Genomic DNA, 14,918 nt, shown 5'->3' on the forward strand with positions numbered 1-14,918 from the left:
ATGACAACAGGTTGAGATGGAATTTCCTCACAATTCTGTTTCTTTTCTTTTTATGATCTTGAGAAAGTGTTCATGGTAATCCGGGCCTATAATTATTTTTCAATATTCATTTTTTCAATTGACTTTTCAATACTTTTCAATTTGGACCTCCAGAAAGTCACAATACTAAAATGCTATGCTATTTTGAATCCAATATACTGACATTTTATGTTAAAATCTCCCCAAAACAGTTTTTCTCTTCATCAAGCAAACAACAAAATATGTGAAATCCAAACAGCAAGTTTTATGTTTCTATACTTCAAAAAATCTCTGCCTGACACTTTCAATGATGTATTTTTATCTGACAACTTGACCCGCAGATATGAAACTAGGTCTTCTATTACATGTAGTATGCGTCTCCCTTTATTTAAATATAACTTTTCTCATACAACTATAAAATATTCAGGACCTAAATGTTGGAACAGTGTACCATACAACTTGAAAGCTTGTAACACATTTGCATCATTTAAACGTAATTATAAATTTTTTATTCTGAAAAGATTCACATTTACAACTTAGAATGCCTGCTTAGGGGGGGGGGGGTTCCTTTCTTTTAAGTATTTATTTGTGATTTGTTTTTATTTTGTTTTGTCTTTGTTTATATCTATCTTTTTTAACCATATGACCCTGGGAGCGACCTCGATAGGTATTTGACCTTTGTTGCTCCCCCACATTCTAGACATATATTACTATTTTTTTTGTTTGTTCATTTTTCTGCTTTGTATTCTGATGTATTATGTAAGTTTTCTATGTACTGGTGTCTTTGACATCTTTTTATGTATACGAATGTGGAAATAAATTTTTATGAACTTTTATGAATTTTATGAACATTTTCGGTTTTTACATGTAGGGTAGTCTTAGGGTAAGTTCTCTATTTTTCTCAGTTAACTCCTCGCCGACATTAATGTGCTTAATTGTATGTCTGTAATGAAGACCAAAATATTTTCTTGCTGACAAATCTTTGTTCTGAAAAGGAGTTTCTCGAATTAAAATGAATTAAAGTCAACCTAATCCTATGTGGCACTCTGGTTCAAAATCGGTCTGAAAAAGAACTTGTGAATTAGATGGATAGTCTAGCCGGCTAAAGCCGGATCCAGAATACAGCAGCCAGATTGGTTACCCGGACTAAAAAACATGAACACATCACCCCAATCCTGAATTCTCTACATTGGTTACCAGTGCAGCAACGCATTGTCTACAAAATGCTCCTTCTAGTCTACAAGTGTATCCATAATCAAGCTCCCTCTTATCTACAGAACCTCGTCTCCAGTGGCGTACCTAGGATTCTCAACAGGGGGGGCAAAACCGTCCGCCAAAAAATTTGACAAGCAAAAAAAAAAAAAAAAAAAAAAAAAAAAAGGTCTTCGATCACAAATTAATGATTTCGTACCAGAAAAAAATTGACAAGCAAAAAAAAAAAAAAAAAAAAAAAAAAAAAAAAAAAAAAAAAAAAAAAAAAAAAAAGGTCTTCAAGCTCGTCAGGGGGGGGGGGGGGGGGGGGGGGGGCAAAGATACGTTTTTGCATGGGTTGTGACTCGTCAGGGGGGGGGGCAGAGTGCCCCCCCCCCCTGCAGGTACGCTAGTGCTCGTCTCCCTCCGATCCTCATCAGTTTCATCCGCATCCAGACGTCTCCGCTCCCACACCACTGCGCATCTTCACCTGCTGCCCGGACCAAGAACTAAAACCAACTACGGTGACAGATCCTTCTCAGTTATTGCCCCGAAGCTCTGGAACAATCTCCCCATTAATGTACGTGAGGCATCATCGTTAGAACTGTTTAAGTCCCTCCTTAAAACCCACCTCTTTTAATAAGTTTCACTTGCCTATTTTCGCTTCTTTTGTGTTCTGTATGAAATTATCCCCCTTAGGTAATTTGCATCATCATATTGTGTTCAGATTTTTTAAGTCGGATTGTAAGCTTAGTTATTAGGATTATTTAAATTTACATACATGATTATCGACCCGTTATATTTAAGTTGTGTATTCACCGATTATCTCTTTATTTGTACGTATAATTAATTTTTCGTAATGGTGTTTTCACTTTCAGTTCCTTTGTTGTTCTTTTTCTGAGATATCTTGTATTTTCCCCCTTCTTTCTTAGCGCTTTGAAACTTTTGTATAAAGCGCTCTATAAATTTTGTATATTATTTGTATATTATTAAAGCTTTGATGAAGGATCAATACTGAGAATTACACTCAAGTATAATCTAACAATCCATTTATACAAAAGAGTAGTGGCAAAATTGGCAATTAAATCATTATTTAATTGTTAAAATTCTAATTTGGCATTGTTCTGTATCCAGCATCAAATCTTATCAATGTATTCATTTTTCTTTACAAAAGGATCTTTGAGCACTTATCCCGCAAATTTATATCAAAAAGCTACAGAGGTTATACCCAGAAATGTTCAGCTCATTCTATGCTTTGGAATAGGTTTTATGTCAAAAAGTAAAAATAAAAACAAAAAAACATGCAGAGTTTGATCCAGCACCCAATCACCCATTTTATTATAATCTAGAAATGATCTGGCATAGACATAAATGTACATGACCAAGTTCATAAAAATAAAAATGGGCTCCAATATTTAATAGGTGGTCAATTATTATATCTAATAGGATTAATATTTACAATAAAAAAATTATCACATATTTCACAAGCAAAAAGGAAAATACTTTCTAGTTCAGGTCTTTATTAATTTCACAGTGATCACGTTTGAACATATTGTAACAAGAAATATTCTAAATTACATATCTCATCATTTTTTTTTACAATTAAATACAATAAATACTCAGGGAAACAGGACAGTCATAAAAAAATTCATATACATGTATTTGGATCCAAGTAAGTATGATGTTTGCTGTCATTTAATATCACTGCCAAAGTGTCTTGATTGTGATAATATAATGTACTTCTTTTTCTTATTTTCAGCCAACAAGAAATTACTATAGGATCCAGTTATTAGTAAATTATTTCAAATTTATGGACTGAAATCCACTAACTGAAAGAGATTGAAAATTAGAAACTGGTGGCAATTCCAATGTTTGAAATGCAAATCATTTTGAAGGAAAAAATATACTAATATACATAGCACAGAATATATACAAGCTTACAGAAATTACATTTTATGAGAAACTTAATAACTTAGGGTGGCTAATTCAAGTTCAATGTACAATCCTTAATAATAAAAAAAGATGAATACTTTCTAGATACTTAAATTCCAAGATGTTCACTACAGACATTTTACACTGTATAAAGCTTTTTATTAAGTGTTTTCAGTTTTCTTTAAAAAAAATGAAAACATAATATGACATCTTGAAGGAATTCCTGCATGTATGTGGATGAATACATTGATTCATAACAAGGATATGCTTTGAATGTGGCTTGATGAATATTTCCATCTAACTCCAAACATTAATGTTTCCTATAATAATAAGTTGCGTTCAGTCTTAAATGTCATGGTCTAGAAAAATAATTGTCCCTCCCCATAGTTTATATAAAAACAATCAAGCCTTTATGATATGAGTATCAAGTAACTTGTTCACTATACAGGTAAATGTGTTTACAAAACTATACTGTAAATGCTCATTGCATGAATGCTAATATTTTAAAAGGGTTGGTTAACACTGTCTTGACATTACAAAATTCTGAGCAGTAAGGTCCCTTTTTCTCAAAATAAAGCCCATAAAGAATTGCACCTAAAAATCATTAAATGTTCTTTAAAAAACTGAAAAATAAAATGTCTGGAAACACCTTCACCATCCCTATTTTATTCCATATACTCCATTGTTACAATCAATATCCACAGGAAATGAATTAAATTTTGATTTTGCAGTCAGTTATCAGAAAAGTGTTTGCATGAATCTGATTTTTTTCTTTCATTTTTTCAAAAATCAATGTGAAGATTATTATATACAACACACATCAAGCCGCAGGTTATTTTCTTTAATTAAGACCTTTTTAATATAAACATGTCTTTTACACACCAACAAATAAAATAAATAAATGGAAAAAAAGAAAGAAAACAAGACAGACATGTACCACACCATTTCCAATCATTGAGATGCAAGCACATTACATTCATTCTATTTTGAAAATATATTATTAGCATCCAAAAATATTTTACACATTGAAAATAGATTTTGCTACTAAATAGGTAAAGTGGAAATATATTATAAATAAATTAGAGTTTCAATAAATATGCCTAAGATATTCAATAAATATGTTGGTCAATTTCTGATGTTGGGGTTGATGTGCATTGTAGTTACAATGCGCTTATTAAAGGTAGCTGTACAAACGGATTAGAGGAAATATCCCATTATAAGAAATCAATAAATTCAAGGATGGGCATGTACTGTACGGTTACATAATAGTATGAAGGACTTGTATGAACCTACATGTCCATTAAGCATTTGACATGTACAAATATAGCAGCCACATGTACCAGTATTTATATTTTCAGTATATAAACAAAAATAAGTTAGTTTTCAATTGAAGCAACAATTGCACATGTGTTCACTGTAGGTGCAAATATAAGATGGCAAAAAGTACATTAATGAATGTGCCTAGGAAATTAATTAAAGATGTGTAAAAAAAGAAAAAGATTACAAAGACTTCTATGGAATTCTATAATGTACAATGTAGATTTACTCTGAAGAGGGTGATTGTCAACAACTAAAAAACACCATTGTATTTGAATGTGAAATAAACAAAATACACTTGCATAAGTCTGTATCATAAAGGAGTAGCAACCGCACAATGATATTGCATATTATTTAGGGACTTGGTTATCACCACCTTAAATAGGACAATAAGTTGCGATTCCCCATGAATAATTGTCACACAAAATGTTCATATATACTCCATGTATTCATGTTTTGAAGATGACAAGATCTTTTAGCACAGTAATAGCCTTGCATACAGACAAAATCATGGGGGGAGGGGTAAGGGGTTAGAGATGAAACAATACAACCCAGGTGAGTTAGATTAGTACTGTATATCTGGGCTGTATGGCCTGATGTCAATGATCAACTTGAGATATACATGTTTGCAGGTGTCAATATACCTGTGATAATGTATGTCATATACATATGGTCTATTCATTGAAATTCACTGAAATGTCAATACAATGAAATTTGGGTACAGTATCATCATCATATCATATAGCCCTACTCACAAATGGAGGGGGGGGGGCTGGGGTCCATGACCAAGGAAAAAAAAGAAAAGACAAAAAAAAGGAAACAAAGAAGTGTGATATTATTGAGATACAATGTTATTTTCTGAATACTAAGTCAAAATCTAACTAAAATTATATTTCAAAACAGATCCAAATTTTGTTCACAAGTTTCTTAATTCAGACTTCAGAGTACAGCTGTACATGTTCTCAATCAAGAAAGAATAATCTACAACTGTTAAACGAACTCAACTATACATGTATTGAGGTCAATAATAGTGATGTAAACCTACATGCACAAGTGTATACATATCTAAAATTAATCAAAATTATGTGTTCCTAGGCAGAATATTAGATGCATTAATAAGTTAAGACTAGAGGATGAAACCCCTACAGAGAAGTGTAAGAACACAGCATGCAAGGAAACACTCAGGCACATTCAATTAAATGAATCATACAAAAAACATTGAATTGATAACCAGGTGTACTATGTACATTGAAAAGACAAGAGGCCTGATATTGGGTAACAAGTAGCATGGTGATGCAAATTGCAATCAATCAAAATAGATTAATCTAATTAATATATGATCCACTAACACTCAACAAGCTGCATTGAAACAAGACAAGAAAACATAAATGTGTTAACATACCTTGAGCAGAGTAAAGAATGCTTTAATATACTGTACCACTATCAAATCAGTCTCTTTGTACTCTGAAGAAAATTTAAAATGTTTTCACAAGGAATTTTAAAATTGTTTTACAATGAGTTAGACGTTATTTTCGCAAAGTAAATTTAAACAAAATAATGAAAAGAAAATTAAAAAAAAGAAATCTACAATATATTATAATCATTAAATGTAGCCTAAACTTATAGCATACCATGCAGGTTGATTATCTACTACATGTAGATTTATATTTCCAATGGTAATACAGTGTACATAAGATTATTTATGATTAGAAAATACACATGCGAATGCAATTTAATATAGAAATACACACAACGAACACCATAATTTATTCTACAGTGCGTATCAAAAAAAAGTTTACACTTAGAAAAAATCCTGTAAAATTATACATTTGTAATATCCTGAAGATTTTTCCACATTTTAACATTGGTACAGATCCATTTAAGCAAATGACGATATAACTGTCGAAAAATATTTCCGCTTGAGTGAGCACCACTTACTTTTGAAAAGTTTGTGAAAAATGATTTGCGCAAAACTTTGAAATAGTTATGGGAATAAAAGTAGACCTTAATCATGAAGAACATGTTGAATTTAGCTAGTAAAATTGATTTGAAGATATCTTTTACCTTTTTAAACTTGTTTCCTTGCCCAAAACACTTTGAAGAGTGCATTACGCCCCACACACCGAGGCCATCGTGACGCTATTTGCTTTACACTGAGCTGTGATTTACATGAAATGGCTTAGGCTTGATTTTCATTTTGTTAATCATTGTCAAGCTTGGAAGAAGTGTGGAGACTGGAGAAACAAGTATTAAATGAAAAATGAAATGTAAACCCACTTTAAATGATAAAAACTTAGTGAAAAATGCTGGAGATGTCTGATATAAACTTTTGTTTAGATTCAGTTGTCCTCAAATCAAGCTGGCACAAAAAGGGTAAAGGTTGTGCTTACTAAGTGTTGAAATTTCAATTTGGGTGGCAAAATCCTAACAAAATTCTTGAATGTAAAATCCGTTTTATTTCAATTGACTTAAAGTGCAAGGGAAATGTATGAGAAATGTTTCGAAGGTAAGTTTGTTTTTGCCCTTTCCCCTTGACACAGCGTGAAAACAAGCATTTTTGCGCAAACAGATTTCTGCGAGCTTTACAAAAATGGACAGTGCTCACTCAAGTGTAACATTCTGTCAAAACTTTTACTTTCATTGGATAGATGAGACCCAAACCTAAGATTATATGTGAAAAAATTACCCACATGTTGTATATTTTTTAATTCCCAGGGCTTTTTCAAAGCGTAAACTTTTTTTTGATATGCACTGTAGAAGGATTCTGGGTGAATTATGATTGTATTAACAGGACACTGGAAAAATTATCAAATACTCTCCAACTCAAGACTACTTTCTGTTCTGTAAGTTCAGTGTACTTGAGTTTAGAACTGCATATCCTGAAAGGACAAGTCCATGCCAACCAAAAGTTGATTTGAATAAAAAGAGAAAAATCCAACAAGCATAACAATTAATTTCATCAAAATTGGATGTAAGATAAGAAAGTAATGACATTTTAAGGTTTTGTTTAATCTCACAAAACAGTTATATATATGCACATCCTTGTCGGTATGCAAATGAGGAGACTGATGATTTCATCCACTCACTTTCTTTTGTATTTTATCATATGAAAATACATATGAGATATTCTAATTTTCTCCTCTTTGTCAAGTGAAAAAAAGATTAATACCTTCCTGAACATGTGGAATAAGCATTGTTTTAATACTATACGGTTCAGTCAAGTTGGTCCTTATTGTCAAATTATTGATGAAATTTTCAGTATTTTGCTTGTTTGATTTTTCTCTATTTATTCAAATCAACATTTTTCGAGGGTGGACTTGACCTTTAAAAAAATACAAAAGAATACAAGTAACCTTACAATTACTAGAATGAACAGTTATTTTTCACTCTTAATTTGAACTTTATGTTTTCATTAATGGTATCAATAAATTTTCACTTCATTTTCAAGCAGAACAAAGCTGAATAACTCATCAAATGAGGAGCCATGTTGAATACCAATCAATCTTTTTGTATTTGTCTGGATCACTTTCAAGAATCTTCTGAAAACAGCCTCTCTTTTTTCGTCCCATATCATGAGAGGCCTGTCTAAAAGCAGAAAGAAAAATCTCTATACCTATTTGCCATGGGTTTACACATAGAAAACTAACTGATAAAAGGAGGCAAGAATTGACTGTTTTTTAATCATATGTAACAAAAGTGGGAGCATACATCAGAAACTCTGAATATATTTTCTTAGAATGGTGAAATTTTAAATTTATTCAAATTTTAAAATGTAGCACTGTACCTGGTCCAGGTTCACAACCTGGGAGCAACTTGAATAAACTATTATGCAACAGAATCTTGAGCGTTACTGTACACTGTATATGTTCATCCATGGTGGATTTGTCAAATAAAAATGTGAAAGTCCATAATTTGAAGAAAATAATACATATTTTAATTTTTTGTATTTACCTACATGTACACCAAGATCAAAATGACACGAATCGTAAAATCAATGATTGTATTTTATTGGAATTACATTGTGTATAATGTTATCTGATGAGATCAAAGAAAAAAAGCACTCAAATTTCAGCTCAGTAGAATTTACCAACTCCCCTGGATTGAAAAGGTAAATAATAAATACACTGATACACATTACAAAGACACATCATGTGCATGTAATTGGTAGATAATACCTGAGAAGATTACTTATAATCTATTCATCCATCCATCCACCAATCCAATCCAACCATCCATCCATTCATCCATCAAAGCAATGAATAGCACTCATCAGGAGTTATAAATAAAAAGCATAGAAAATAGAACACCACAAAAAGCTAAAGGATACCTAGAAAAGTGGAAGATATTCTCTATTAATCAGATGCACTGTGCTCCTCGAAACTACAAATCACTTAATCTCAGGTTTAAAACGTAGGCGTGGTATTGTCTTGCACTGGCTCGCTTTCAAATTCGATCTTGGAAAGCTCTGGTTCAGGAGCTGTTTGCTCATTTATTGCTTCCATAGGAGCCTCCACTTCGTTTGAAACTGGATATACAGTGTTAGAATCCATCACTATCTGAGCATCCTTTTGGTCAATCTCAAGCTCCTTAGATATTCCTTCCTTTCTTACATCAACCTTCTTCAAAATAGCTTCACTTGTATCCATATCTTCAACATTATTCATGAATACATCTATGGACTCTGCCACTGCTTCAGGCTTTATTGGTGCTTCCATTTTCACTCCTATCTTCTTCATTTCTTCTGTCTTGGCTACTGCTTCCATTTTTACCATTGCTTCTCTCTTCTCCACAGCTTCTGAATTTACTGTCATGTCCTTGGTCTTTCCTTCTGATATCTCGGTACTCTCAGCTTGACTCTCTCCCTGTTTGAGAGCCTCTTGGTCACTGCTTTCATCTTCTTCTTCTGGATGGTAGATCTTGAGTCTGACATGCCAAGCAATACTGGTACAGGCGGAGATGGTCTTGAATTGATGGACAACGTTCCTTGGGATGAAATAGATATCATTATCCCGCAGTCTGATTCTAGCATAGCGTATTCCTTGTCTTCTCAACTGGTTCAACTTCGCATCCTCCACCCATTGAACACACTGCAAATAAACAGATATGAGAAAAAAATGCTAGCCTATACATTTCTTTCAGTTTGGTACAGTCTGGCACCTCAGTTTCTGTCGGTAACCAATGGGAACCAATTTGACTTTGTCAGAACAGGTGCACCAAAGAAAAACAAGTTAAAAGTCTAAACTGATTTGAATTTGAATGCAATCAATTTTATCATTCAAGTAAAATTCTTATGTGAATGAATTTCAAAGCTTAAATGACCAAAATGAAACTTTGGTAAGACAATCTGCCTGCAGGATTTCTAAAATTTCTCGCCAGAATTTATCAGCCTCAAGCATTATTAAGTTATCCGGTCGTGAGGCCACACTATTTTTATTTACCAAGGATGGCACCATAGCTTAGCACCACCTCGAGGAGAGCGGCAAAGTTGTAATAAGTATGGTGGGCTACACCAAAAATTTTGACTTGAATAGTAAAATTCATTGCATGAAGATCTAAACCAAGTTAGATTTTTAATTTATCATTATTGATGGAAAGAGCATCGACTGAAGCAACACTATTTTGCATATTTAATACTTGAATTATGATCAAGTCAAATCACATGTTAATGTAAAAAGTGAAATTAATAAGATCTAGGCATACGCAAGTTAAGAATTTTAACTTATTTTTATATAGTGCACAGTACGTGCTCCGATTGGAGTGTCACCATCAGATCCCGGTTTACAAAAATGATCATGCTAACCCATCACTATCATATGAAACAGATACCCATCTTCTCAAGTTTGCTCTACATTTCTCTGGCCACCATCTGATTCACTTCATGGACTGCTATAACCATTGCATTTGTAGTGTCATCTTTGTCATATTAATTTTGTAATCACAACAGTTCTCTTGTATATTTAGTAAATAAAAAAGGAATCTACATATTAACCTAAACCCCATTAAAAAAAATGACACTATACAAAAGTTACAAATATTTGCTTGTACATAAAAAAATTCTACATCACTCATCAGAATTCATGGCTACATCCTGATGGGGCCTGGTGTCATCCAACTTGCTGCTCACAAACAATTGAAGGGACAAGCCTGGTCAACTAAGTACTCACATGAGCTCTAGCAATAAGGACACCAGGTAGCCAATCAGACAAATGAGTGATGACAAAACAAAATTAAGATGTGAACAATTCACTGAAAAAATAATAGTTCTTTTTCCTTTCCTCATGAACTACATTTTCTGCCTGACCCAGGCTAAGGAAATACCTGTTGTTCTCACACAAATTTTGGTAACCATATCGATTATAATCTTATGTGCTTTCTTTACAATGCCATGTTTTCTCTGATGAACTGTTGAACTGCAGCATGAATATATTCATGAGAGCTTTATATTGGATAGCTGCAGCACAGGTGCCTTGGTATCTTAGCATTGCTTTTGACTTCGCCAGATACAGATTACTCTGTTTAAAGAACTCTGGAATCTCATAGTATTGATGGGGTCAAATCACAAAGAACAGAGAGTGGATTATGCTTTAGGTGGGTGGGTCTAACTTGCCATTTAGTCCCATCTATATTATGGAGTTCACATTATTTTTCTCCTGAACTAACCTGTGAAACTGGAGGTTCGTGTAAATCTAGCTGCATAGCTTCTGTGACATCAATAAAACTAGCTGAATGGAATGCAATCACATCTTTCACTTCTCTGTTAGGTCCCCTGTATGTTGAAATAAAATGATTGTCATATGAATGAAAAACAATATTGGTGGAAGTTATTCAACCTGCCAAGAAAGCAAGAGGGCTTGTTGGTCAGCAAGTTAAAAACATCATTAGCAATGAGAGAACTAATTGCTTTAGGTTGTCTCTGAGGGACTTTGCAATAAGAATAAAGGTCTGTAATAACATGGATCATTAGGGGACCGAGTTTCAAATTGTGAGCCATCACACCTATTAAATAAGTGAGTGCTTACAAGCAATGCAATTAAATGAAATCAAATTCAATTCCATTCAAAGAATGAACAAACAAACGAAAGAACAACAGTTATAAATATATAAAATTTCCTTTGCATTTTATATGTAAGAGGCATGCTCAATAAAGCAGCAAGTATGTACTGTATCTGATTTGGAGTATTGTAGGTTGTTCATTCACAACAATCACATTGAATACTGCATCTCATCAATAAGTTCCACAGGAGCAATATAAATTTGGTGGATTAACAGGTCTGACATTTGTTGACATTTTAAACATAAAAAATAGAATTGTTAGCTCACCCATAATCATTGACATGTACTGCTTTGAGGACTCCTACAGCAGCTGTAGTGACCCTATCAAATCCTTGGCCAACATGGTCAGCATGACATCGGGTTCTATCCTCTACCAGTACTTCCCGAGGTTCGGATACACGAGGTAGGTATTGAAGATTCTTCAGCTCATTCAGGCCAGTTCTATTAAAAAAAGAGTCACAATAAATTTTCAATACCGGTATATAAAAAGAATTGCAAGAGTACTATCTGGAATAGTTGTATTGTAATTTAAGACTGGGTCATATCAATATGAGAACCAATTCTCAAACAAGGCCATCAAGCCCCAGAGCAGATATGGCAAAGCTGGGGTATGGTCAGGCACCAATAAAACCATACAATTCTCTCTATTCATTGGATAAATTAACTCAAACAGGTACGATTGCATTAAGCTGACTGATAAAGCTCGGGATGAATTGTCTTTGGAATGACACAATCAATGTTGTCTTGAATTTCATGTTCAATAATGTCACACAAAGAGTAAACTCAATGTTATTAAGACAGATAACTTTAAAATCCTACCCAATTTACAAATGAAAGTAAAACTGTACAGCATTATCATGATTGCATAAAGGATGAAATTTCTCCTTTCCAATTATTTCCATTAAGTTTGTTAAGATGTATAAATACATAATTCAGTTCAAACTGAAATAATTATTTTTTTGAATTGCAACTCAAGTGAAAATCTCTTATTCAATATTTTAGTAGCTAAATAATTAAATATCTGTATAAAAACACACTTGCTAAACCATTACACTGTTGTATGTGCAACTCACCTTCTTTTCTTCATTGGTGATCTTGGTAAATCAGCTGGAGGTACAAGTTGCTCACCAGGACGAACCCATAAGATTGGTCCATCATTACTCTCTATCCTGGACTCCATCTTAACTGCAGACATGGGACCCCAAGGCATGGAATGCTTTAAGAATGGATTCTCCTCCAGCATACACAGAAAGTGTTCAAAGTAATCTCCGACCTCCTCATTGACTGTACCCACTAGACTCATTTGCAAGAGTGGCCCTGACCTGCAGGTGCCATTACAGTATGTCTTCTGTACCTCAGCATAGTACTCAGGCATTGTGGTGGATACAATATCAGACTTTCCCATAAGCTCACGTTTGACAATTGTCTGTGGATGCTTGGCAGCAAAATAACCAATGAAATCTGGCATATATGTGGCAGCATCATGCACTATCCCCATCACATGTTCAGTAACACCTTCTGTTTTTTCCCCAAAGACAAGCTCAAAATATTCCTCAACCAACTGCTTCATATCATCATCTTTCAAGTGTGCAATTTCCTGAGCATAAACATGAACAACAGAAGCATCACCATTTGGTTGGTGCTCAATGTGAATGTACTTTGAAAGTTTTGACTTCTTTTCCTGACCAGAGTCTTTATTAGAGACATCCACACTGTACTCTTTGTCTATGAAGAACTGATTTAAGAGCTTGTATTCAGGGCTTCTGTCCTTATTGAAGAATAAAGGAGACTCTGGCTCTGAATGAGGAGTCTGCTTCATGGGTGAGGGCGAAGGAGATGATGAAACTTGGGGTGAGACAGGGATATTTGATACTCCGGAATGCTCCTTGTCAGCATCACCTTTCTGATGTTCATGAGCTTGATGATGGTGGTGACGATGGTGATGGTGCCCTCTGTGATGGCGGTGATGCTTGTGGTGTTTCTTGGGTTTGTGAGTTATGATGTCAGATTTTTTTATATGGAGCTTGAGCTCACATAACCCATCCTTTTTCACAATCCTGGCAGGTGGTGTGGTAGATGTTCCTTGAGTGATGATAGGTTTCCCTTCAGCTGGAATGAAATAAATAAATAGAAAACTGTTTTCAATACTCATTGTTTCAGTAACAATTTTCATTCAACCAATATTCTTAATATGTAAAGTATATCGGATGGCTCATAATTGGATGCCTAGAGATAATCCAAGAGCTAGCGCCAATATTTCACCATTCACAGATGAGTGTAATATTGGTCCAAACGAGTGGAATATATATTTTCTAGTATCCTGTGAAATAAAGCTATCCATTATAATTATTAGGGCCGAGCCATTACAAGGTAGTTTTTACAATTGACCTTCCCTGATTTTTCAGCACAGACAGGTGGACTGCTAAATAAAGAAATTCAGAGTCCTCAAAGACTATGAATATCAACCAATCAAAGGCCTATATATATATCAAAACTACTTTTACATGATACTAAATATTTCCAAACCTTTACGGTAATCAACAAAGAAGAGCTACGGAAATAACTGTACCTAGCAGCAGGATTTTTCTCAATTTTCTTGCTTGAATTTATTGGCCCCTAACATTATATTTTAAGTGCATACATGTAGGTGTGGCCATGTTTATTGTTTGTTTGCCATTAAAGTTACTCCACTGCAGAATTGCTGCTGATTATCTAAAGGCCACCGCACACCTTACTACCTGACTGGTCTACCTGACTGGCTTGCGACTGAGTGAGGGGAGATGTGACGACACAGCTCTTGTTAGCTTGAGAGTCGTAGACAAAGCGCAAGAAAAATCGTAATGATTTTGACATGTTGAATCCTTACAACTGGATCACAAGCTCAATCCATCTTCCAGCCAATCAGACATCAGAATACCGATGTGTACATGATATGCAATGCACATACGCAGTAGTTAGCATCATTTTCTCAGTTGCTATGGCAAAAACAAAAGGTGCGTGCATGAGTCGCAGATCATGCACGCGATTCAATATCGCAGCAGTGCTGACTTTGAAAACTAATTATTCACAAAAAACATAATTCACATGATACAATACTACGTTTACTGACAAGAAATAACATTTGACCTTGATCATGCGACCTAAGACTTGTCAGTGATACTTGATTACCCCTATATCCACAGTTTATAAACTGTATCTATAAACTTTAAAAGTTATGACAGCAATCTAATTTACCTCCAAAATGGCCAAAGTTCAATGACCTTTAATGACCTTTGAATCTGGTCATGAGACCTGAAACTCGCATGAGATGTTCAGTGATACTTGATTACTCTTATGTCTAAGTTTTATGAATTAGATCCATAAACTTTCAAAGTTATAATGGTAATTTAACAGCAAGGCCAAGTTGT

The 14,918-nt window shown here is 34.0% G+C and overlaps 1 protein-coding gene across 1 annotated transcript; it reads right to left on the bottom strand.

Moving 5' to 3' along the window:
• Positions 1-5,286: 5,286 nt before the first annotated feature.
• On the bottom strand, positions 5,287-14,364 carry LOC129255403 (lysine-specific demethylase RSBN1L-like). The gene is made up of 5 exons (XM_054893756.2): positions 14,250-14,364; positions 12,585-13,620; positions 11,779-11,952; positions 11,119-11,224; positions 5,287-9,545 (listed from the first exon to the last, which is right to left on the bottom strand). Exons 1-5 carry the CDS (start codon positions 14,362-14,364, stop codon positions 8,862-8,864), a joined length of 2,115 nt encoding a protein of 704 aa, XP_054749731.1. The 3' UTR covers positions 5,287-8,861.
• Positions 14,365-14,918: the final 554 nt, after the last annotated feature.

Source organism: Lytechinus pictus, chromosome 3 (assembly GCF_037042905.1).
Source record: "Lytechinus pictus isolate F3 Inbred chromosome 3, Lp3.0, whole genome shotgun sequence".
In the NCBI taxonomy this organism is placed as follows: Eukaryota; Metazoa; Echinodermata; class Echinoidea; order Temnopleuroida; family Toxopneustidae; genus Lytechinus; species Lytechinus pictus.

What these genes read in the sequence shown, in the direction of transcription:
- LOC129255403 (XM_054893756.2), bottom strand. Translation starts at nt 14,364, where the DNA reads ATGTCAAAATCATTACGATTTTTCTTGCGCTTTGTCTACGACTCTCAA. An exon ending in TCACCAATGAAGAAAAGAAG is followed by an intron (nt 11,953 to 12,584) that starts GTGAGTTGCACA and finishes TTTTTTTAATAG; the next exon opens with AACTGGCCTGAATGAGCTGA. An exon ending in ACGAACCTCCAGTTTCACAG is followed by an intron (nt 9,546 to 11,118) that starts GTTAGTTCAGGA and finishes GTTTATTTGCAG; the next exon opens with TGTGTTCAATGGGTGGAGGA.